This window comes from Ovis canadensis, chromosome 8, assembly GCF_042477335.2.
Source record: "Ovis canadensis isolate MfBH-ARS-UI-01 breed Bighorn chromosome 8, ARS-UI_OviCan_v2, whole genome shotgun sequence".
NCBI lineage: Eukaryota > Metazoa > Chordata > Mammalia > Artiodactyla > Bovidae > Ovis > Ovis canadensis.
In genome coordinates, this window is record NC_091252.1 from 93,216,109 (window position 1) to 93,242,713 (window position 26,605).

Below are 26,605 nucleotides of genomic sequence, written 5' to 3' on the forward strand. Positions count from 1 at the left end.
AACTCTTGAGAGTCCCTTGGACTGCAAGGAGATCAAACCAGTCAATCCTAAAGGAAATCAATCCTGAATATTCATTGGAAGAACTGAAGCTGAAGCTCCAATACTGTGACCATTTGATGTGAAGAGCCAACTCATTGGAAAAGATCCTGATGCTGGGAAAGGTTGAGGGCAGGAGAAGAGGTCAACAGAGGATGAGAATGGCTGGATGGCATCACCGACTCAATGGACATGAATTTGAGCAAATTTTGGGAGACAGTGAAGGACAGGGAAGGCTGGCATGCTGCAGTCCCTGTGGTCTCAAAGAGTCAGACACGACTGAGGGAGTGAACAATACTTCCCTACGCTCTTGAAGTTAGGCAACTATGTGACTCATTCTGGCTAATGAAATATGAGTAAAAGAAATCTGTGTCACTTCCAAGGTGAAACATATTATTGCAACTGTTCCAGCCTCCAGGCCCCTCTTCCCTTTCCGTAGCAATCACAGAAGCCTGTTTGCTGCAGTGGTGCCTCAAGATGAAAGAAACTTGAGGTATGAAGCCATCCTGTGGAGGTCCGGTTCCCTAGAGAGTTGCATAAACCCAGTGAATTTTAGGAAAGAAAGAAACCTTGAAGCCACACAGTTGGAGATTATTCTTTTACTGTAGTATAACCCAGCCTATCCTGACTGACATAGCTGCTGAAGAGAAATCACAGAACAGACCTAAGGCAGGCTCTGATATCCTACACTATTATGCTAAATTTGGCTAAAACATGGAAAAATAAAAACTTAAGGGTTGGACAAAGGGGAAGAGAAACTTGGTGTTAATTAAGCTTAAATAGGTTTTAGAATCACCTGGAAAAACCAAACCACCACTCTTCCCTTCAGGGAGCTCAGCACTTTGATTAATCCCATTATATGACACAGCCTCCGAGGAAATCAGAACATTTTGATATTTTCAATGAACTAGTGTGGGAACTCTTGATCAGCTTGGTTAAGTAGAGTCAGTTTTTTGGGGGTGGATTATAGTCCTATGTCTATGTAGTAAAACTGGACTAACCAAGACTAGGCTTAATTTAGAGAGTAGCTGCTGGTCTATTTCAATTTTTGATTAGGCCTGTTGATACCCACATAAATCTAAGAATGTCTGAACATACCATGTAATTTATTTCATATTCATTTGCATTAGGAAGGCTAAGATTCTCGTTTTCTATTAGTCCCACTATTTAGGTGAAGGTCAGACAAGCATCTTTCTCCTAAACCTTCACTGTATCACATCCATACAGCCTAGAATTTGTAGAAATGTCAATTGATTTAGGAATAAAAAGTGAACATGTAACTTTCCGAGCAATACAATCCCTGAATACTCATTAAAAAATGGTCAATAATTATGACAATGATTAACAGGGCACAATTCAAAAGCAAAAGCTTTCTGTTAATGCACAGTAAACTGAGCAACAGGGATGACCCTAGAGTGTCTTAGGGCCAGGGCATGCTCTGCAGCTAAGACTCAGCCCAATAAGAACAATTTATAACATGCTTCTTGATTTAAGGTGCTAACAGGTCAGGTTCTCAGCAGCAGTTCTAAAACTATTTCAATCAGCCTTATTTTTAGTAACTGAACCACCTATGACTGTCAGGCCTCTTCCTAAAAGCTTTATATTTTACTGCGCTAAATAATAAAAAATGTATGACATTTTGACTCGACTTGTTTGACTTCATATGATTAGAACGCTAGATTTTTAATTTTAAAAGATATGCAGCAAGCAACAAAGATTTATTGTATAGTACAGGGAACTACAGTATCTTGTAATAACCTATAACAGATAATCTGAAAAATAACATATATATACATTTAACTGAATGACCTTGCTGTACACCTGATACACTGTCAACTATACTTCAATAATATATAAAGAAAAACTTTGTAATAGTTACCAACCAAATCACTATCATTTTCATATTTTACCTAATGATCCTGCTTCACTGGCACACATACATGAGCATGCACAAACACAGAACACACAGGACCTGCTTGCACTCCCATTTTATGATGCTTTTTTTTTTTTAAGCCTGGCTGATAGATTGTCACAGGGGAATGAAGATACTGATGGCTCAATAACAAAGCTTCCATGTATACGTTTATTTTCACACTGTATAGGAAGTTACTTATAAATGAACATAGGTATAAGGCACTCAGAATAAAAGAACAAACATGTACTTAATGAAAAGAATCAATTTCTGTAACACAACAAATACCTGCATCCCACATTTTTTTTTAACAACTGGCAACTCTACATGCACATACACACAGAAAGTAAGGACTGGTAAATCACTGGTATAATGATTGATACAGCTAGTACAATCATTGGCACCTTATTTGATGCAGTCACTTAGGAACTGTTAAAAAGTATAACCTAGCATCTGGATGCTAAATAAAAGGGAGGGGAGGCTAAATAAACAGGGGAGTCACTCTACTCCCTTCTCTTTCCAAGTTTTAGGAATTCAAGTTTATTCAAAAACTAGACATACACAGAACCATAACCACTATCTTTCTTAAGTAACCTCAGAATGGTAGGTAGTTTTAAACAACTTTAAAACTTAAGCTCCTTTTGAATATCCCAAAGTGTTTTTGCACTCTTCTGCAGACGAGCCTCTTCTTCAGGGGCCAATTTTACTTTTATAAGGTCAGTAATACCACTCTCCCCCAGGATACAAGGAACACTGAGGAATACATCTTCATTTATTCCATAGAGACCCTTAATTCTGGTGGAAACTGGATGCACTCTCCTAAGATTCTTCAAAATACTTTCTGTTAGGTCAGCTACAGAGAGGCCAATGGCCCAAGAAGTATAACCTTTCATTTTAATAATCTCATAGGCACTAGCAACCACATCTTTGTGAACATTTTTCCACTGCTCGGGATCTTTATCAGTTCCTATATCTAAGTTCAGTTCCTTCAGAGGGACACCGGCGATGTTCACTCCACTCCACACAGGAACACTTGAGTCTCCATGCTCTCCAAGGATCCACCCATGACAGCTTTCAGAATGGATACTAAGCCTTTGCCCAATCAAGAAACGGAAACGGGCAGTGTCCAGATTACAACCACTTCCAATAACACGGTTTTGGGGAAACGCACTCAACTTCCAGGCTACGTACGTCAAGATATCCACCGGATTGGAAACCACAATCAGTTTGCAGCGGGGACTGTACTGAACGATACTGGACATCATTAGCTTAAAGATGGCCACATTTCGCTGAACTAAATTAAGGCGTGTTTCTCCTTTTTCCTGGCGTGCACCTGCCGTGATAATCACGAGGCTGGAGTTTGCAGTGACAAAATAATCTCTGCTGGAAACAATATTTGGCATTTTCACAAAAGGGCTGCCGTGCTGAAGATCCATGGTCTCACCCTTCAGTCGGCCTTCATCAACATCCACCAGGGCGAGTTCATCGCTCAAGCCTTTTAAGAGGATGCTGATAGCACAGGCCATGCCAACCGATCCAGTTCCTACGATGGAGATCTTACTGTTGCGAACAGGCTCCTCCGAAGTGCAATTCTTCATCAGCTCACACTTGACGGTCGCCATCTTGGACGCAGGGGCCATGGCCCAGGCGCCCCCAAGGGGAACGGCTGCCGGCGGGCGGGGGCTTGGGGCCATTCCCAGGCATAGGAAATTTGCCCTTACAGTGCCCGCTCTCTGGCTGGCCCGCAGGATTCCCACAGTCCAGCTCATGGCTACTCACTTGAGAGGTGAAGGCAGAAAGCAACAGGCACCCCTAGAAGCTCCAAAGGAAAGAGCTGTGACCGTTGGCCGGTTCTCAGCCCTCAATGCGGCTGCGTAAAGCCGGGGCCTCGCGACAGCTCCTCCAGCCCCTCCAGCCAGCTACTGCGGCTGCGCAAGGCCGAGGTCTCGCGACAGCCCCTCCCGCCCGCTACTGCGGCTGCGCAAGGCGGGCTCAGCTCACGTGGCCTCTAAAGGGCCTCTACGAAGTATCAAGAGGGGAGGCTACTTCTAGCAAATGAATTCTGGAGTTAAAAGTTTTAGAAACTTACTAATTCTCTAATGCATTGGAGAGAGAATTACACATACTTAGATGTGTAATGAGCCAACCCAGATCCTTGGGATTGCTTATTTTCTGTTTTTATGACATATGCCAATAAAAATATTTCCATTAAATACACATGAAAATACGGTTAAATGTTCTTAACGATATTCCTGCCAAGAATGATCAACCAGGTGCGAATCCTTTGTCTCCCAATGGCCTCCTGCACCATTTTCCTGCATCTGTGGGAAAAGCAGGCCTTCTGTTTCCCGTTGTACCCATTTCAAGAACCTTCTATTTGGAAAAACTTCCGCTGCCTTTATGCCTATTAGGACCGTAACTGTGGGGGAGTTGCAGGATCCTGACGACAGAGGGAAGGAGCCCACTGTGAGCCACACAGTAAGAACTCAGAGGGTTACTTCAGTTCAGTTCAGTTGCTCAGTCAAGTCTGACTCTTTGCGACCCCATGAATCGCAGCACGCCAGGCCTCCCTGTCCATCACCAACTCCCGGAGTTCACTCAGACTCACGTCCATCGGGTCGGTGATGCCATCCAGCCATCTCATCCTCTGTTGTCCCCTTCTCCTCCTGCCCCCAATCCCTCCCAGCATCAGAGTCTTTTCCAGTGAGTCACCTCTTCACATCAGGTGGCCAAAGAACTGGAGTTTCAGCTTTAGCATCATTCCTTTCAAAGAAATTCCAGGGCTGATCTCCTTCAGAATGGACTGGTTGGATCTCCTTGCAGTCCAACGGATTCTCAAGAGTCTTCTTCAACACCACAGTTCAAAAGCATCAATTCTTCAGCGCTCAGCCTTCTTCACAGTCCAACTCACATCCATACATGACCACAGGAAAAACCATAGCCTTGACTAGACGGACCTTAGTCAGCAAAGTAATGTCTCTGCTTTTGAATATACTATCTAGGTTGGTCATAACTTTTCTTCCAAGGAGTAAGCGTCTTTTAATTTCATGGCTGTAGTCACCATCTGCGGTGATTTTGGAGCCCAAAAAATAAAGTCTGACACTGTTTCCACTGTTTCCCCATCTATTTCCCATGAAGTGATGGGACCTGATGCCATGATCTTCATTTTCTGAATGTTGAGCTTTAAGCCAACTTTTTCACTCTCCTCTTTCACTTTCATCAAGAGGCTTTTGAGTTCCTCTTCACTTTCTGCCATAAGGGCGGTGTCATCTGCATATCTGAGGTTATTGATATTTCTCCCGGCCATCTTGACTCCAGCTTGTGTTTCTGCCAGTCCAGCGTTTCTCATGATGTACTCTGCATATAAGTTAATAAGCAGGGTGACAGTATAACAGCCTTGACGTACTCCTTTTCCTATTTGGAACCAGTCTGTTGTTCCATGTCCAGTTCTAACTGTTGCTTCCTGACCTGTATACAGATTTCTCAAGAGGCAGGTCAGGTGGTCTGGTATTCCCATCTCTTTCAAAATTTTCCACAGTTTATTGTGATCCACATAGTCAAAGGCTTTGGCATCGTCAATAAAGCAGAAATAGATGTTTTCCTGGAATATCTCTCATGAAAAGGAAAGCTCCTGGTCAAGAGTCCTGATTACAAATGACTTCTCATGTAAAAAGATGACGATACTATATCTTAAATGTCTTTAAAATGGCAAATTTTGACCCAGGCACAAATCAAATTGCTGATTAAAGTAGTTTGTACAACATGGCATCTTATATGAGATGTAATTCTTACTTAATTATGTAATTATATCTTGCATTCCTCTGCATATCTCTGGTCAGTCTTATGAACTTCCTTTCAAATTTCTAACAAAATAAAAAATTTACATTTGATGAAATGATGTACATATATTTGTATACACACACACACACACACACACACACACACACACACACCCTTAAACCCAATAAACTATGTAAGTCCAAATAAAATTAATGGTACTTTCTCCTCACTTATATAAACAGAAGTCTGACCATGTAATGATTTCTCAAAGCTTTCCTCTCATATAAGAAAGTGGTATGCTCTCCCCTAATGGAGCTCTTGGGCTTCCCTGGTGGCTCAGTGGTAAAGAATCCACCAGCCAAGCAGAAGATGTGGGTTCAATCCCTGGGTCGGGAAGACTCTCTGGAGAAGGAAATGGCAACCCACTCAAGTATTCTTTGCCTGGGAAATCCCATGGACAGAGGAGCCTGGCAAGTTGCTGTCCATGGGGGTCACAAAAGAGGTGGACACACTGAGCAACTAAACAGCAACATCAAATGGAGCTCTTGGATATGCAGGCTCCTCACGGGGTGGGGGGGGGAGGGGAACACCTGTGTATATGTACAAAAAAATACTGTGTTTGATGAGATGGCTGCATGGCATCAACAACTCGACGGACATGAGTTAGAGTGAACTCTGGGAGTTGGTGATGGACAGGGAGGCCTGGCGTGCTGCAATTCATGGGGTCGCAAAGAGTCGGACACACTGCGCAACTGAACTGAACTGAACTGATATATACATATATTCCATTTTAGAATACTAAATCTTGACAAAATGAATATTTTATATTCAGACTTGAAAAGCTATTCTCACTCTTCCTGCCACTGAGCTGCAGTCCAGGAGGAGAGGAACAACAAGCAAGGGAGTTGGTGAGGGTGAGCAAAGTGTGGTGATTAGCAGAGCTCCTGCATCCTGTTTCCGGATGACTTGCTGGCACCCTGTTTAGATGGCACAGCACAAGCTCCGTGATACATAAATTGGAACAGCACCATACATATGAATTCGCTTCACCCTGGTGGTCAGATACATGGTAACCATTTATCAAATTAAAAAGTGGAATCCTTTAAATGATCTTTATTTAACGGTGGCTGACATCTTAGAGGAATCCCCTTAAAACACCAACTTCTGATACCTACTGTTTCTTTTACCTGAGTCATAGCTTAAAATGTTTTAACCTGATGCCTGCTCCCACCTTCTCCCTATAATGACTCCTTTCACCAGTCATTTTCCTTATAAGTGTTCTTGAGGATGAAATTCAAGGACATAAAGACTTAGTTAGATGGCTTCTTTCTATATTAATTTTCTTCCTAGAGTTTGAACCTGTGCAGAAATACAATCACTATGACAGCTGCCTCTTCAGTCTTTCCCCTTAGCCACAACTAAATCAATTTTGAAAAAAATAACACTCTATAAAAGTATCTCAAACACAGCCTTTTATTTATAATAAGTCTTGCGATAAGAAGGAAAGAACTAAAAAAGATGAGATGACTTCAGTTCAGTTCAGTCTCTCAGTCGTGTCCGGCTCTTTGCAACCACATGAATTGCAGCACGCCAGGCCTCCCTGTCCATCACCAACTCTCGGAGTTCACTCAAACTCATGTCCATCGAGTCAGTGATGCCATCCAGCCGTCTCACCCTCTGTCATTCCCTTCTCCTCCTGCCCCCAATCCCTCCCAGCATCAGAGTCTTTTCCAGTGAGTCAACTCTTCACATGAGGTGGCCAAAGTACTGGAGTTTCAGCTTTAGCATCAGTCCTTCCAATGAACACTCAGGACTGATTTCCTTTAGAATGGACTGGTTGGATCTCCTTGCAGTCCAAGGGACAGACTCCCCCAAAATGGAGAAAGTCAGCTACAGTTAACCAGCTCCCTAATGACCTTCTATCTTAGGTGGCTCATTATTCCTTTTGAATGGAAAATCTAACTCAAATTATCTATTCCAAATTCACTTTAATATTACAGCTGAAGGCAGGATTATACCATACTACTATTGGTTACAGCACTTAGGAGGGAGGAAGCAGAAAATAAAGATGACCAGTGAGCAGCTGAACCAACACTGGTTGTAAACTAAGTCACCTGGACTTCCATCCCTAGCTCTCAATGCCCTTTTTCTCTCTAGGAATCCAGTTCAAATATTCTACCCTCTCCTAAGTCTTTTACAATCTCTCAAGGAGAAGTCTTTTTAAAAATCTGCCACCTCTGTGTACCTCTCTCCATTACAGGATTTATCACACACAAACGTAATTACTTAAGAAATTGTCACTCCAAAAGGAACACCTTTTATTTAACAGCATATCTTTATCCTCTAGCACAGAGCTTGGTACATGATCAGGGATTCAGTCACTGTTCATGGTAGAAAACAATGAGGAAATAACTACAGAACTGAGTCAAGTAAGGCTCTGGGAGCTAACAAGTGAGAATGAGATGGAAATACAGGGCTGGAGAATCCACCTGGTGTGGAGTTTTGAATAAAGGGGTAAGGAAAATGGTGCCTATTGGGGGTTTTTTTAGCAAGGTTGATACAATAAGTTTCAGATAAAGCTATGAGTAAACTAAAAGATTTCTTAATCCCTTTCAAAACTAGTATCTACCTTTACCAAGTTAGAACATAAAATTAAAAAAAAGTATACAGTGCTAGAAACACAGTAAAATAAATATGCAAAGGCAGAAGGAATATTTTTATCCTTGGAAGTTATTTAAAATATTTTTTTCTATGGAAAGTTTTAGAAAAAATAATCCATGTGCAAATGGATTTGAAAAAGAAAAAAAAGATGCAATGAGGGTTGTGTTAATATTACAAGCAGCAAGCAGAGCATTATATAAACACAATTATTTTTTTAAATCTTGTGATTTAAAAATCGTACCATGCAAATTGTAGTTTTTAAAAAATTAGTGGGCTGTGATTCTATTGCTCATAAATACACGCTCTATCTAACTTTGTAATCCTCATGTGGGGGTCTTTAGAAATCACAGAACCTGAAAGCATTTTCTTTCATCAGCAATAGTGGGACTGCTCGGGGAAGGACAAAAGCAGGGCCACAAAGCTCTGCTCTGTGAGTAGAACAAAGGCAGAACGTCAATTCAAAAAAACCCAGGGGCCACCTTCCTACTCATGGCATATTCAAATACTGTAACATCAACTGGGAAGCTGCTCGTATTAACCATTAAAAAGGAAAACATGAAAACATGGCACAAAGAAACTAAAATTCATTAATGTGTGTTTAAACACACTAAATCGTATCTAAAGAGTGAGAAAGAGCCTATGGTCGAAAAATTAAACTAACTGCATAGGTGCTGTTTACTAAGTCAGCTCATTTATTCTCTGCAACTGGACTAATAATACATATACTACTGTAGTCCTCAGTTACAACAGCCTTACCCATCCAAAAAAAAAAAAAAGAAGAATGTTTGTGTATGGAAGTTACTTTCAATTTGAGGTAGAAACTTAAGTTATCTTTATTTAAAAAAACTCCAAACTGCTAAAACAGATTTAATTTCATGTTGTAAAGGTTAAAGCTTAATTTGCCTCCATCAAGGCCATGAACAGGGTCAACAGCAGCTGGGAACAGTAAAGAGGGGAAGGAGTGTCCCAGGCGGGCAAAAGGACAAGGCTCTGTTGCTAGAAAGAACACGACCTTTCAGCAGGCGTAGACCTCTGACCATGACAAAGGATGAGAGGAACAGCTAGACTCTCAACGGTGGCACTCCTGACATTTCGGAATAGACTATTCTTTGTGGCCTGTCCTATGCACTGTGGGATGTTTAGCAGCAGCCTGCAATGCAGGAGACGGGGGTTCGATCCCGGGGTCAGGAAGATCCCCTGGAAGAGGAAATGGCACCCCACTCCAGTACTCTTGTCTGAGAAATCCCATGGACAAAGGAGCCTGGTGGGTACAGTCCATGGGGTCCCAAGAGTTGGCCAGGACTTGCAACTAAACCACCACTGACCTCCATCCGTTAGATGCCCCCCTGCAGTTATGACGGCCGAGAGGACCTCCAGACACTGCCAGCTCTCTCTCGTGGCTGGGGGTGGGACCCAGCAAAACCGCCCCCCACACTTCCCCCACCCCAGCTGAGAATCAACGAGTTAAAGCATAAGCAGGGGCCGGGCCACAGAGGGACTCATAAACCGTATCAGGGAATCTGGAATGTACTCTCAAGGGAAGAAGGAGCCACTGAAACAACACAGCGGCGTGATCAGATTTCACCCCGCAGAGCACCTCCTCCGTTCGAGGCTCTGGTGGGTGCTGAGGACACAGCAGGGAATGAGGGAAATGACGGTGCCACCTTCTTAGAATTTAGGTTCTTCTCGCAAAGACAGAAACAGTTTTTAAGTGGTTAGTGTAACTTCATTTTGCAACAAGCATTATGAGGAAAAGAAAATCGGGCAACACCAAAGAGGAACTGAGTGGAGGGAGTGAAGAGGCTCTTGCATTTGGACAATTAATCAGATAGTCTGGGGAAGTGTCTCTGAGGAGGGGAAATAAATCTGGGCTGAAACCCCAGATGGCCACGTGGAACCAGCCGTGCAAAGACCCAGGGAAGCAGTGTCCTGGGCAAAGCTAGAAAGGCTCTGTGCAGAAATAAGGCAGGTGTGCTGAAGGAACAAGAAGGTCCAGGGCCAGGTTAGTGCAGGGGATGGGAGGGGTCCTTGTCGGGGCTCAGGTGAGGTCAGGGAGGTTGGTGGGGCTACATCCTATAAGATTTCCTCAACAGGAGATGCTGAAGGGTTTCTAGATAAAGGAGTGACGTGATATGACTTACATTTAAAACATATCTGTCTGGGAAAAAATTCTAGGGAAAGTGAAGCTGAGATACTAGATAAGAAACCATTTCAATACACCAGGCAAAAATGGAGGTGGAGAGAGATGAAAGAGCTGGGCTATGTTTAGCAGCAGAGCTAACAAGCACTCATGGTTTAGATGAAGGGAAAGATGGGAAATGAGAAAATCTAAGATGATTCTCTGCTGGGTTTTTGGCTTGAACGATTGGGGAGATGGGTGTGGCACTCACTGAAATGGAGGAGACTGAGGGAGAAGCAAGTTGGGGAGAAGGTAAGGAAACCCAAGAGTTCTGGTTAGGAGCTGGGGCTTTGACATGCCGTGAGACACAAGAGATGGACCACGAGTGGTTTCAAGGCAAATCTGAAGGTCAGGCTGGAACTGTATATGTGGACACTGTCAGACTGTAGATTGCTTTTAATCACCGGCACCAAGGACTGAGTTCAGATGGAGAACAGGGGTCCAAGTATGCAGCCACCTGACACGCCAATGCTTCAGGGTCTGCAGGGGATGAGCTGGCAAAGGAGACACACACAAAGGGCAAAGTGAAAGGCACAGAAGCCGAGAGACAGCGTCCATGGAGGGGAGAAGGCTCACTTGTGTCAAACGTTGCTGAGAGATCAAGTAACAGAAGAGTAAAGACCAGACCTGGACCCGGCAACACGCAGGGCACCAGAGCCCTGACACCAGCAGTTTCAGGGGTGCTGGGAAAGAAGCTGGACTGAGGATAAACGGGGGAGGAAGTAGAGACAGGGATCACAGGCAACTCTTTCAGAATCTCTTCTATGACAGGAAGCAGGCAAATGGGCTGGTAGCCAGAGAAGACAAGACTTCTAGGTGGGAGAGACTAGAGCACGTCTCTACACACTGCAGCAGAGGGAAGGCCATTGATCAGCAAAGGCTGGGGATAATTACGGGAGCGAGGTCCTCGGGCAGAGGCAGGTGGGAGGAGGTCGAATGCCCTCATGGGAGTGAGGCTTTGGTAGTAGCATCTCTTGGCTCTCACAGGCATGTCAAAAGGCCCACCATATCCATGGTATGGCTGTAGGCAGAGGTGATTGGTACAGCCTACCTCAGCTGCAGGCAGGTGTGGGGAAGATGAAGCCCAGTGTGTCCTAGCCGCGTGTGGAGAAAGACTACAGCAGGGCCAGGTGGGAGGCAGGCAGAACCAGCGTTAGCTATGATAAGACGTGTGGGGCAGGAAGGTGCCCCCAGCCACAGGGCTGTGGGGGCCGAGTAGCAGCAGGACTTGGTGACACATCAGACTGAGGCGGGGAGAAAGCGTGTGGTCATGAATAAAATCCAGCTTTTCAGTCTAGGCAGCACTGCTGGATGGTGGATGCTGCTGCCATTCACGCAAGTGATGCTGGGAGTAGGCTGGAGGCTGAAACGGGAAGTAAATGACAATTCAAGTGGAACCACACACGACCCCAGCAGGACATCCAAGATCAGTGTCCAGTCAAATGCGCCCACGAGCTAGGAGTTCAGGGGTCTGGCTGGAGATGCAGTCCTGGCAGTTGTCTGCATGAGGAGGAAGCCACTGGAATGAACAGAACCATGGAGAAAATATAAGGGCAGAGGAGGAAACTACAGTAAACAGGGGGGTGGGAAGCGAAAAACAACAGCCAAAGCAGGGTCATGAAAAAGTACAAAAACAACAAGAGCTTTGAAAGCCCTGAGTCTTGTCACAGCTAACATTGCTTAAAATTGTTAGAAGTATTTCAGTCAGGAAAACTACAGAGAATATTTCATATTCTGATTGATAAACTGAAAGTTAAAGTGTCTGCTGCTCAGTCGTGTCCGGCTCTTTGTGACCCCACGGACTACAGCCCACCAGGCTCCTCTGTCCATGGCATTTTCCAGGCAAGAATACTGGAGTGGGTTGCCATTTCCTTCCCCAGGGGATCTCCCCAACCCAGGGACCAAACCCAGATCTCCTGCGTCACAAGCAGATTCTTCACTGTCTGAGCCACCAGGGAAGCCCAATTGATATATTTTTTTCCATAGTTTTAGATATTTGTAAGGGACTAACCAATAAGAGGTTGGAGCAGGAAATGGCAACCCACTCCAGTGTTCTTGGCTGGAGAATCCCATGGACAGAGCAGCCTGGTGGGCTACAGACCATGGGGTCGCCGAGGGTCAGAGGTGAAGGAGTAGGTGCCTCTGAATAGAAAGCTTAAGGGGAAAGCGTGCGCTCTCAGGTCTTCACCCCAGAGCACTCTGGCCAGAGATCAGCTCACGTGAGCCCAGTTTTCTACGCTCAGGGAAGAAAGTAAGGACAAAGGAAAGGAGAACACGCGACACCGAGGCTGCCAGCCCTCCAGCGGCGTTAAGACTGAGAACACTCTTCAGGTACTCAGGCCTGATTTGGGTCAGGCCCGGAACGAGAAGGCTTCTGAGGCAGGGCTTGTCTTCCCTGGTAACTGTTGCACATTCTTACTGTAATATGCTGGGGGCCCTATTTTACTTATAGAAGGAAACTGATGGGTTTTTAAAAGAGGAATCTTGCCAATATGCCAGAACAGCTGAATCCCTTCTTCCCTCCTCCCTTGGCTTTAAAAAAGAAAAAGAAAAAAGAAAGTGCATCAATCATTATCTCCCATTTTAAGCAGAGCAAGCCCCTTTGACTCGGTCTCCCTGTCACCGAATTGCTTCTCCACACTCACAGAGTGCCTCTCACCACTGGGAGGCCCAGCCCATCAGAGCTGCCCTGGAATGGGAAGGAAGGGGTATAGAGATGTTCTTGTCACCTCAGACCTGAATTTAACCGGTACACAGTGCCACTTCCAATTAATTTAAAAACGATTCTAGGAAAAACATTTCTCAACACTTAAGCTGTTTGAAGGCCCGAGAGCTTGACAGATGGAGCCATTTCTGCAAGGTCATGATGACGTGTTCTGAGTTGTCAAGGAGGTACCATCAGGAAGAGGAAGCCAGGCTGGGGCTGCTGACAGGCGGTAAGCAGCATAAGAAACTGAAGCTCTCTTCCTTGAGGCAGAAGCTGGTAGAAATCTCTGGAAGCACTTAAGCTAGACTAGGCGAGGACACAGAAAAATGTTTCAGCCTCTTTTCAGACTTCCCCTGCAGACCACTCAGAAGTGGCTACCAAGAAACCATTTGCCAGGAGACTCCAATTTGTTTTTAATCTTTAACCTAAACCAATGAATAGTATATAGCAAGAAGTCTGCTTCCTTCTCAGATATCTTAGAAGTGGAAAACTCTAAAGCTTTCCCTTAGTTTTATTTTACATATGGCATTTGAGCATTCACCCTACAATGCTGCTTTCATCTGAAACATAGTGAAAGAATAAATGCACTTAATATGAGATACACCAGAATGTTGGTAAAAACCGAAATTAGCAAAAAGTCAAGAGATCTGACTGTAACTAGCAAAAGCCCTCAAGCTGGTCATAAGGTAATTAAGAAGTGGGCCTAAATATTAATATAAAAGTATTCCTAGCAACAGCTACCAAAAAGAGACTGGAGAAAGTAAGTTTTATTAGAGTACATCCCATATTGTCTCAGAGATGGGTGTAACAGTCCTTCCTGTAAAAGATCTTTCTTAGAATACATTCAGATGGCCCACAGGCACATGAAAAGGTGCTCAACACCGCTCATTACTAAAGAAATGCAAATTAAAACTACAATGAGGTACCACCTCAGACCAGTGAGAATGGCCATCATCAAAAAGTCTACAAATAACAAATGCTGGAGAGGGTGTGGAGAAAAGGGAACTCTCCCACACTGCTGGTGGCAATGCTGGTCCAGCCACTATGGAGAACAGTATGGAGGGTCCTCAAAAAACTAAAACTAAAAAACAGAGTTGCCATTATGATCCAGTAATCTCACTCCTGGGAATATATTAACAGAAAACTGTAGCTCAGAAAGAGACACGCACCCCTATATTCACAACAGCACTATTTACAACCACCAAGACATGGAGACAACCTAAACACCCAGCAACAGATGCGTGCATAAAGATACGGTACACACGTACACAATGGAATATTACTCGGCCAGAAAAAAGAACAAAACAATGCCACTGGCAGCAACATGGATAGATCTACAGGTTATCATATTGATACTAAGTGAAGGAAGTCAGAAAGAGAAAGACAAATGCCAAAGGATCTCACTTCTATGCAGAATCTAAACCATGACACACAGGACTTACCTACAGAACAGACAAAGGGAGCCGACTTGCAGCTGCAGGGGGCAGGGAGGGCTGGCTTGGGAATCTGGGACTAGCAGGTGCAAACTAATATACAGAGAATGGATAAACAAGGTCCTATTGTAGGGCACAGGGAACTACATTCAATATCCTGTAATAAGCCATAATGGAAAAGAACTTATTAAATAAGATCTTCCTTAGACCAGGAAAGGGCTTTCCTGGTGGCTCAGCTGGTAAAGAATCCGCCTGCAGTGCAGGAGATCTGGGTTCGATTCCTGGGTTGGGAAGATCCCCTGGAGAAGGGAAAGGCTACCCCCTCCAGTATTCTGGCCTGGAGAATCCCATGGACTGTAATAATCCATGGGGTTGCAAAGAGTCGGACATGACCAAGTGAGTTTCACTTTCACTTACAACAGGAAAAGTCAAATGACAACTTTTAGAGAGATGTTTAAAATATGTTTGTCTTCACATGTTTAACTTTTAGTTTTTTAAAGAAAAAGAGGTCTGGGCTTTTGAGAAAAAAGCAACCTATATTAAATGAAGAAGATTGGGGCTGTAATCGCAGATCATTCCCATAAAAGCCTGTACAGCAGCAGGGTCTTCAGAGAGACAGGTAAAAGGAGACATTTTCCATATGTCAGACTGGCAAAACTTCAGAGTAATGAAAGCCACTAATGGCAAGGAGGCTAGGCAACTTGTATACATTGCTGACATCTTCTAAATTTTATACATTTTCCTGTGGGGAAATTTTAACAACAGATATCAGAAACATTTTTAAAAAAATACACTTTGATTCAACAACAACATCTTGTCTTTAGAACACATTTCTTGACAAAACACAGTACAGAGAGACGTGTGCCCACAGAGGTTCACCATGGCGCCTGAGAGCAGAAAATCACAATCCAAACGCCGCCGGCTGCCCAGGTAAATCACAACTCACAGCTGAGCACCACACAGCCATTAAAAGCAATGGAGACTGAGGCACTCCACGGTGCAAAGATGTTCCTGCGACTATTCAGTGAAAAAAGTTCTAGAGTAGTACAATAAAAAAATATTTTACAATTATACGAACATGCCTATACAAGGTCTAAATGGATGTTTCTACTCTAACAAGTGATTACAACTCAGAGATTTCTGGTGATTTTTTTTTAACTTTTCTGCATTGACTTTTTAAGCAATAGGTACATATTTTTTTACAAAACACAAAATCATCTTTGTTTAACAAAAGATAGGTCCTAAATATTTTTCTTTAAAAATAAATACCAATATATATAAATAAAAACAAATACCTCTTATCCCATGGTTTAAAAAAAAAACCATTTATAAATTCATTTTTAAATTAAAATCTTGGGACAACTTAAGTATTTCACAATAAATGAAAATGTTTCCATTCATGGTTTTATTACTATCAAGGTTTTAGCTCCTGTGAAGACAACTGTAAGTGACTTGTAAATTTTAACTATACCAAGTACCATGAATATATTCTATACAAACTACAGTAAATGTTAGCAGTGGGTGATTCTGACCAGTATTTTGAGATAACCTCACCTCAAACAAATGTAGAACACAGGTCCATTAGGCATGAAAAGCTATAATGATTTCTATCATATTAATCAGGAATTTTTTATACACCAAATGCTTTTCCTTCAAAGGGAAGGAAAAAAAGACCAAGACAGTCTAACCATAAATATGCTCAACCTCTCAGTCTATATCGACTACAAACAATAAAAGGTAAAGAAGTTACCGTTTAAACAACTGTAGGTGGCACAGTTTTCCTTTTGACAATTGAGGGGTCACCAGTTAATATCACTAATGCCCTTATTACCTGCTTGAAAAGCATTTGCTCTCCACAAGTCTCTAAACTTAACATGAACCCATACTAAATGTTCATTCTTTCCACAGTTCAGATGCTGTGATAAAATAATCACATGATAAAATACCATAATTCAAAGTAATTGATGAGCCCATTCTGAGCAATGAGGCCATGCCCACAGCTGGTGAGCAGGGTGGAGCTGGTGTGGTGATGCCAGGCTGGACCTGCACTGATTCTGACTCGAAGGTAGGCAGGGGTCCCACTTTAAACCCTGGGTACCCTGATCTGCTTCAGCTGGCTGACAAGACAGCTTCCACTAGCTCTCTCCTTTTCTGGAATCTCTTCTTAAATGATCCACCATTGTGTAAATTAAAATTTTTTCTTTATATCTGATACATTAAACATGTTCCATGTGAAATGAACTTCTACACTAACTCTGAATAAACAACGAGTAAATCCAAAATATTTCTAAGAAACTGAAGAGCTTTGCTTTAGGGCTTCCCTGGCCACTCAGTGGTAAAGAATCCACCTGCCAACGCAGGAGACACTGGGTTCGACCCCAGACCCAGGAAGATCCCAGAGGCCGTGGATCAGCTAAGCCCGGGGGCCACAATTATGGAGCCCACGTGCCGCAACTACTGAGGTCTGCACGTCGTAGAGCCCGAGCTCCCCACTAGAGAAGCCGCCACAGTGAGAAGCCTCTGTACCGGGAAGGCAGCGCACCACAGCCAGAGAGCAGCCCCCGCTCACCGAAACCACAGAAAGGCCCACGCAGCAACCAAGACCAGCACAGCCCAAAATAAAATAAGTGGGGAAAAAAAAAAAAAAGCTTTGCTTTAAGCATTTTCAACATGGTCCCTTTTAGGCCAGCAGATGGAGCTGTGAATTAAAACAGGGAACGCGAGCTGCTCTAGGTCAGCCACTAGAGGGCACCCTTTTTCATGGAACTGGTTTATACCAGAGATTTATTTACAATTTAACTATCTGAAGCAGGAATTGATTCTGATTTACATGTGTTTATCTAGAATGTCCATCTCAATACTATGTGAATGCAAAGGCTAGGACCATTTTTGCTCAACATTTTTTGACTAAAACTTTTCCTTCCTCACAGAAGAATGATATTTCCTAGTTCAGTTTAGGCACTCAGTTGTGTCCGACTCTTTGCGACCCCATGAATCACAGCACGCCAGGCCTCCCTGTCCATCACCAACTCCCAGAGTTCACCCAAACTCATATGCATTGAGTCGGTGATGCCATCCAGCCATCTCATCCTCTGTCGTCCCCTTCTCCTCCTACCCCCAATCCCTCCCAGCATCAGAGTCTTTTCCAATGAGTCAACTCTTTGCATGAGGTGGCCAAAGTACTGGAGTCTCAGCTTCAGCATCAGTCTTTCCAATGAACACCCAGGACTGCTCTCCTTTAGGATGGACTGACTGGATCTCCTTGCAGTCCATGGGACTCTCAAGAGTCTTCTCCAACTCCACAGTGCAAAAGCATCAATTCTTCGGCGCTCAGCTTTCTTCACAGTCCAACTCTCACACCCATTCATGACCCCTGGAAAAACCACAGACTTGACTAGATGGACCTTTGTTGGTAAAGTAATATCTCTGCTCCTTAATATGTTATTTAGGTTGTTCATAATTTCCTAGTAAGAGGCAGTAAATAGTAATAAAAGTTCATCCCTGGAATCAGGGCAACCTCATGGTTATCATCAAAACTCTAAATGCAGAACTGAAATATATACCACATTGCTCTCCATAAGCCTCAGAGCAGAGTCATCTAACAAGAATTTCTTTGGAAAATCACCCATACTGTCCACCAGGGAGCTCTGTCTTAGCTCAGTGCCAGGCTGAGGGAAGACCCACATTTGTCGTTTGAATAAACAAATTGATAAACACTGCAGCTTTTAAGAGATGTATCCTAAAAAATTACCAGCGGGTTCATTTTTCTGAGACTTCTCAGACATGGCAAAAGTGCCAATCTAAAGAATCAATAGTGCCAATCAGAAAAGAATTCGGCCCCTCAGATATTTTATTTAGGTAATAATCTCTAATCAGTGCCATAAAACAAAAAGTTCACATCCTAGAAACTAAAATAGCACAGCTAGGGGACACATGTACACCAGTGGCTGATCCATGTCAATATATAGCAAAACCCACAATATTGTAATTAGCCTCCAATTAAAATAAATATTTTAAAAATAGCACAGTCTAGCCCATAAAGCCCAAGTTCTCAAGCATATAATGTAGAGCCTAATTTTGTTGGTCTATGAAAATCTGGATTCATTATGACTCTTCTAAATCAGACTGTTCATATTTGTAAATACCTTAAAACTTCACTACTTGATTTATGACCTATGCTGAACTCTAGAAACATTATCAATTCTGTGCACTCAATGTGATGTGCTAACAGACTGCCATTTTTATAGAAATCAAAAACTTAATAACTTGACTCTTACTCGCATCCCCCTCAACCCCGACACAGAGTTCATATGTGGTCAAGGAGGCTTTGTGAACTCCCCAGCAGTTGTGCTTTATAGTCAGCATAAATTAATAAAAATAAAACCTAGGACTATTTTTTTAAAGCAGTATTACTGTTAAAGCAATACATATTTAAGAGTTACAAAGAAAAGTAAAATAAGAAATTGACCCACACACCCATAATTCATTCACATATTATCACCAGACATATTTCCTCCCAACCTTTTCCATTTGTTTTCAAATAACGGCTCTCATACTATAGGAGGAAAGAACAGCCCATCCTATACCAGACTGAGGTCAATTCTGTTAGGAGATGAGGTTCACATTGAAGATACCCAGTAAAATCTGTCAAGTTATCAAGACTGTGGATCATGCCACAATCAAAACCAAATTCACTCGCTCCGTGCCCCTGCCCTGGCCCCTTGGACCTATTCCTTTATTGTCCATCTTAGCCAAGGGAGGTAAAACTGGAAACAGGCTAGGTTCTGCAGATCATCAGATATGCCTTCAAATCTTGACTCTGCCAATTACATGCTGCGTGATCTTGGGCAAGTGACTGACCTGAGTCCTCATTTCCTAATTTATAACACGGGAGATATTAATACCTCCTTCATAGTTATTGAGAGGACTAAATAATCTGCTATGTCTAAAATGTCTGGTACAATGCCTGAAATGAAGAGATTTTACATTGGTCAAAAGGAAAACTGAGGTGTCTAAAACTCATCAAAAAATCTTCAGCCACAAGTTCTCTAACTTTTTCAATCAATCCCCATTTTATTGTTACAGTGACTATTGGGCAGTTACTTTAAAATATAAAGATTAGACTAGGAAAAAAGCAGTCTGTCAATATATTTTAAGTGAAAAGTACACTAATGCCTATGTAGTTATGATTAAGCCAAATGTGAACAATTTAATAATAACACCTGTTACTCCAACAACCCCCCCCCCCAACCCTTGCATTAATTTCTCCACACCTATCAGCACACACTATTGTCAACCCGCAATGCGGGAGACCTGGGTTCGATCCCTGGGTTGGGAAGATCCCCTGGAGAAGGAAATGGCAACCCACTCCAGTACTCTTGCCAAGAAAATTCCACGGATGGAGGAGCCTGGTGGGCTACAGTCCATGGAGTCACAGAGTCAGACACGACTGAACGACTTCACTTTATCAGCACACACACATGCTGTTAACTCAACCAATTTAAAAAACACACACTCTCTTGATCCCATTCCCCCTTGTAGCTACGACCCCATTTCTTCCTTTCCCTTTAGAGCCAAACTCAAGACTTGCCCACACACAGCCTCCAATCTCTCTCCTCCGTCTCCTTCACATCCACTCCACTCAGGCTTTATCCACCACGACTCCGCGTCGCCAGCTCAGCAAAGGATCGGTTCTCATTCTAACGCGACGTGTACCCAGCATCCACCTGTTTTCACTGGATCCAGGTCGCCATTCTCCTGGGTTTCTCTTCCTCTTTGGTAGGGAAACCTCCTCGATATTCCTTAACCTCGAAACCTTAGAAACGCCCAAGAGCTCCTTCCTCAGATTTCCTCTTTCTGCTCTGCTTTGTGAGCTCATCTGATCTCATGCTACAGAAACATCCCAACGAACTTTTTGGCCAACTCAATAGTACCCACATACTGAGGAGTCTCCAATTTATACCTTCACCTGACCTCTCCCCTGAATTCCACCCATCTATATCTAACTGCTTACTTGACTCTCCACCTGGCTCCTGGCTATCTAAAAGCTCTCCCAAACTCACAAGCCCCGGACTGGGCTCCTCACATGATCCCCTAATATCTGTTCCACTCACACTGATCCCGTTGATTTCCTAGTTGCTCAGACCAAACCCTGGAGACATCCTTGACTTGACTTTCACCTCTGACATTCAATTTATAACAAATCCTTATTGCCCCTACCTTTGAAACACTGATATAACTGGAACTTCTTTTCATCAACTCTACTGCAGCCACCCATTCTAAACCACTACCAACTCCCATCTGTCACAAAGAGCCTGGTCCACAGAACTTCCCATTATTCTGAATGCACAGCTCTTCAGCTTGGAGTATAAATTACACACACACAGGCACTAAGTCTTTTCCCAATAATGTGTAAACACATTAATAATTGAAATAACAATTTTAAAATGCTTTAACTATTTTACAACGATGTTTATAAATATGGATGTCAAACAGCATAGAAAGCTATTCCAAATTAAATTTTCCTGAACAAGTAGCTCTTGCCAATTTATACAGAAAGACCATTTGCTATGAATTAGTCATTACTTTAATTATATTTGAAGTTTTACCACCTTCAAATATTTAAATTATTTATATGATTTACTAGTAATGACAAGCCGCCTAGTTATTAGCAAGAATTCAGTCAATTCTCTGTCATCACTTCCTAAGACAATAAATAAACGATACACAAATTTCAAAATCTGGACGATTTAGGCAGGACAAAACAGAATCCAGATACCAACTGTAAGACTGTAGTTACTTACACTGTGCACTCCTAAAGCCTTCCAGACTGCGAAGCTGATCACACCGACCCCACACCAAGCATAAAGTGAGCCCCAGCCCAGGGCTCGCAAGGCCAGGGAAGACCCGCTCTCCGGTAAGGCAGCTGTGGCCATACTTCCCTGCAATGAAGACAGAAAGGCTGAGGTAAAAATCATCACTTTGAAAGAATAAATATTTGGAGAGCGTTTGCAATTAACGACTCTCTGGTAAGCACCATGATAACTGGAACATTGGACCAATCCAAGTTCAAATTCCAGCTCTGCTACTTAACAACTGCATAACTTAAATCACAATTTCTCTGAAAAACATCTGAGTGTGCAAGGCACTGTGCCAGAAGCCAGGCTAGGTACACAGAGCAACTTCTTTCTGACCAAATACTTCGGTCCTGGGGTGGGACTGGGGGACACAGCCACCGAGAAGTTATGACCGAAATGGAAAGGGCAACAGCACAGCATGTATGGACAGGCCATTATGGACCCAGAGGAAGGGGCCACCCGATCCACTCGCAGCAAAGGGACGCTCTACTGAATGTGGTTAGCCGCTCTTCCACATCTCCTGGTTTATGAATAAGCTGCACAAGTGGTATCCACACACTAAACGCTTCTTTTCACTACTGATACTAATGATTAAATTAGACTGATCAGAAGGACCAAAGCCACACTTTTCCTTATGCCATTAAATGACCATGAATCCTATTTCTAAATGAGATTAATTTTTTATAAGATTGCAGGACTGCAATCTCCCAGGGATCCTGTATTTCCAAATACTACATAACAGTTAATAATTATATATGAAAAGAAAAGTGAAGAGTGTTAGCTGCTCAGTTGTCTCCGCCTCTTTGAGACTTCGTGGACTACAGCCCGCCATACTCCTCTGTCCGTGGAATTCTCCAGGCAAGAATGCTGGAATGGGTTGCCATTCCCTTGTCTAGGGGATCTTGCTGACTCAGGGATCAAACCCAGGTCTCTTGCACTGCATCAGATTCTTTGCCATCTGAGCTACCAGGAAAGCCCCGATAATTATATATAGCTTTATATACATATATATATATAGGCAGGCAGATATATGTATATATGGCTTATATTGCGCCCTTACTATATGACAAGCACTGTTTAAAGCATTTTGCATGTATTAATTCACTCAGCCTCACTCTGTGAGACAGGTACTATGATCCTCCTTTCACTAAAGACCAAACTAAGGCAGAGAGAGATTAAATAGACTTGTTCAAGGCTTCACAACTTATAAAAGCTAGAGCACTTCAGCAGTCTAGCTTTATAGACTAACAGGAATTTGCCATTCAGTCATTTCTCAGTTCTGATTCTAAATACAACACAACACAAAATGTAAATGAAAGTATCTTTTTAAGTGGAAACAAATCCACAGTGTAAATTAGAATAAAAACCATCATTACTTAGGGTAATTCAAATATTCACACTGCTGAAAGAGACAAAGGTGTGATAATACTTATGGTTCTACTTGAAACCAACTATGGGACAGTCACTTATTCCCACAGTTTGAACTGAATATGAAATATAATTTATCCTTTGGAAAAATCTTAAAGGAAACTGTAGAATTTAGGAAATCTTAAGAATTTATTATTTTTCTCCATGGGCCTGTCTGCTAAAACACATTAAACATCAACAAACAAAAATAAAAATTTTAACTTCCTCAAAAGCTGAATCTTACTTTTTTCTGATTATACAATCACTGAGGAAAATTTGGTATGTATAAAAAATACGATGAAATAAAAAAAACTTCCATATTATCCAGTAAACCATGGTAAATATTTTGACATTTTAAAAACAACTTAACACCACTAAAATGTTTTTAATCTTCAACTTTCATCTTCTCACAGTGTCAAGAACTCAAATATTTTTAAAGGTTACACTGCACTGACATCATAATTTACTTAGCCATTCGTTATTAATATACACTAGCTTCAGGTTTTTATATTAATTTTTTTGTATTAAAAACTTCCTTGTGCCTAAACAATTATCCACATTTCTGATAAAGTCCTTGGGGGAAATTCCTCAAAACAGAATTACTAAGTGAAGGAATCATGAATATTTTATAAGCTGATAGACATACAAAGTGTTTTTCAAAACGTTTTACTAAGTCACAATGCTGTTTTATGAGGACCATTTCAAGCTAGCCAGCATCAGATGGTCTCAGGTAAACTAAAAACACAAAAAAGAAACCTCTGAAATTTACATAAGACTATTTATATTTCTACTGTTACTGAGAATGCGTATTTGTCCAAGTTATGAGCCAACGTTTACGCCTTTTGAATTGCACATTCATGTTATATACTTAGAGTCTTCTAATTTGTATATTCTTTCTGTATTAATGTACTCTGAAGCCCTATCACATGTGCTGTATTATTCCCCTAGCTTGCTTGCTTGTTTATGATGGGCTCTTACTTTCTTGACCAAGGACGGAACCCACCCCCCCTGTAGTGGAGGCGCAGTCTCAACCACTGGACTCTCAGAGAAGTCCCAGGTTAATCTTTTTATTTTGCTTGTTTGTTTTTGGTCAAGGATGCATTCTAAAGATTTTAAGCTACCTGCCCACATCTAAGTCACAGTCATTTCTCTTTCCTTCTAGCTATACTTTTGTTTAAAAAACTTCTTTACCCCTAGCTTTTTTATTCATCTGATATTTACTTTAGTCCTGTTAGAAGCTGATAACTAAAGGGAGTTCACTTCCCCCAACAGTTTAGCAACTGCCCCAACACCATTCTATGAATTAATCCTTCTCCTCTCAAACTTTTTTGAGAAAATTATATACAGAGGTTTCTAAGCTAACTTCATACTATGAATTTTATACCAGAATCACATAGATGTAATTACAGAATCAGAAGTCTGAATATTCAGAAAGTATTTACATCATACACATTCAGTTAAGTTCAGTCGCTCAGTCGTGTGCGACTCTTTGCAACTCCATGAATTGCAGCACGCCAGGCCTCCCTGTCCATCACCAACTCCAGGAGTTCACTCAGACTCACGTCCATGGAGTCAGTGATGCCATCCAGCCATCTCATCCTCTGTCATCCCCTTCTCCTCTTGCCCCTAATCCCTCCCAGCATCAGAGTCTTTTCCAATGAGTCAACTCTTCGCATGAGGTGGCCAAAGTACTGGAGTTTCAGCTTTAGCATCATTCCTTCCAAAGAAATCCCGGGGCTGATCTCCTTCAGAATGGACTGGTTGGATCTCCTTGCAGTCCAAGAGACTCTCAAGAGTCTTCTCCAACACCACAGTTCAAAAGCATCAATTCTTCAGCGCTCTGCCTTCTTCACAGTCTAACTTTTACATCCATACATGACCACAGGAAAAACCATAGCCTTGACTAGACAGACCTTAGTCAGCAAAGTAATGTCTCTGCTTTTGAATATACTATCTAGGTTGGTCATAATCTAGGTTGGTCATAACTTTTCTTCCAAGGAATAAGCGTCTTTTAATTTCATGGCTGCAATCACCATCTGCAGTGATTTTGGAGCCCCCAAAAATAAAGTCTGACACTGTTTCCACTTTATCAATTATTTCTTAAGTTTTTACCTATTCATTCTTCCAGAAAAACCCTAGAACATTTTGTCAAGAGTCCTTCCAACTCCCACTCACCCCATTCATTGACATTTTCATTAGAATAACATCAAACATTAGCTAACTGATAAGAGAAAATCTGTAACATCCTGTCTTTCATCTGGAAATATATTTTCATTTACTCGTCTTTTTTTTCTTTTTTAGAAAATTGTCTTTATATTGCTCAACCCATTTATTTTTTATTCAACCCATTCTTAATAAAGGTTTTGTATTTTTTTTAGGCATGTATTTGTGATTGAGAATACTATTCACAGTACATAGAAACATTTTGTTTATCTGTATCCCCACACCTAAAACCTAACAGATCCTATCTAAAGGCATACTTTTTGCAGAAATAGCCTGGTCCCGACCAGATTCTCAAGAGATTTTCCTTAGCCATTTTCTATGATGAAAACTATTCTCTTATTTTATTCCTTCTCTCAGGCTGCTATAATTTCAGCGGTTCCCTAGACACTACAGACCTCACATAAATACACCAACTTCTAACTGGCTTATTTCCATCCAGAAGCAGTATCATTAACCAAATATTATTACACCAGGCTCAGTTTAGGTGCTCTGGCTTAAGTTTTATTTTTGAAACTTAAATTAAAAATTTCATATTTCCCTGAGGACAAAAACTGTATGTTATAGATATACAGAAATCCATGTTTTGCTAAGTAAAAAAGGTAACAATGGGTTATAAATACAACCCTTAATAACACAGCAATACTTCCAACAAAATCTTAAGTTTGCTAAACTTTCAGATTTTTTTTAAAAAAAGGTACATGCTGTATTCGTCTGTCAGTCTCAGAAACTGACTGTGAGGGAAGTGAGTTATTATCAGCTACTGTCTATATACTCTAAAACTAATTTTAGTCAAAATGATGTTAAAAACTGATTTGTTCTTAAGTTTTTAAAAGTCTAGTCATCAAGCTTTATCCACTGGAGTTATATGTCACATGGCCTTTATACAGCCTGCTCGAAGTTTTAAAAATGAACTCTCACGGACTGACAGCAGCAAAGACTGACTTGCCAAACAACAATGTTGCTCTTTAGATATAACTACACATGCATAAATCAAAGCTGTATTTTTCTTCAGCACATTGTTTATTCTTTTCATTTAAATTAAAATGAAGGCGTGTGTGCATGGAAGTTGATCTTAGCAAATCACAATGCAGTTATGATACTTAAAATCTAAAACAGAATAATTGTTTTCCATTATTTTGTATTTATAATACCTCTTATGCTGAAATACATGGTGCCTTTTATATTCTATATATTCTTAGGAAGATTTAATCTATTATTCACAGGTACAGAAACTATCAAAACAAATTTTTCGGTTTGTCAGAAAGTCAACTGCTTCCCTAAGAATAAGGTTCATGTTTTCAGTTTTTTTCTTTTTCAGTTTAATCTTGGGATAAATCTGATATAAATCAAATTCTGATATTTAAAAAGAATGTTCAATCTAGCGATTTCCCCCACACAGCATTCTTAGCT

The 26,605-nt window shown here is 41.8% G+C and overlaps 2 protein-coding genes across 2 annotated transcripts in view; both read right to left on the reverse strand.

Annotated features, from left to right (window-relative positions):
• Window positions 1-26,605, reverse strand: part of TMEM242 (transmembrane protein 242) — a 43,850-nt gene that overhangs the window by 13,066 nt on the left and 4,179 nt on the right. The window contains exon 3 of the mRNA XM_069598791.1: window positions 21,512-21,649. Within this exon, the coding sequence (XP_069454892.1) occupies window positions 21,512-21,649 (138 nt within the window). The remainder of the gene's footprint in view (window positions 1-21,511; window positions 21,650-26,605) is intronic.
• Window positions 2,106-5,618, reverse strand: LDHAL6B (lactate dehydrogenase A like 6B). Its single transcript, XM_069598790.1, has one exon. The coding sequence runs from the start codon at window positions 3,715-3,717 to the stop codon at window positions 2,572-2,574; it is 1,146 nt and encodes a 381-aa protein (XP_069454891.1). The 5' UTR covers window positions 3,718-5,618; the 3' UTR covers window positions 2,106-2,571.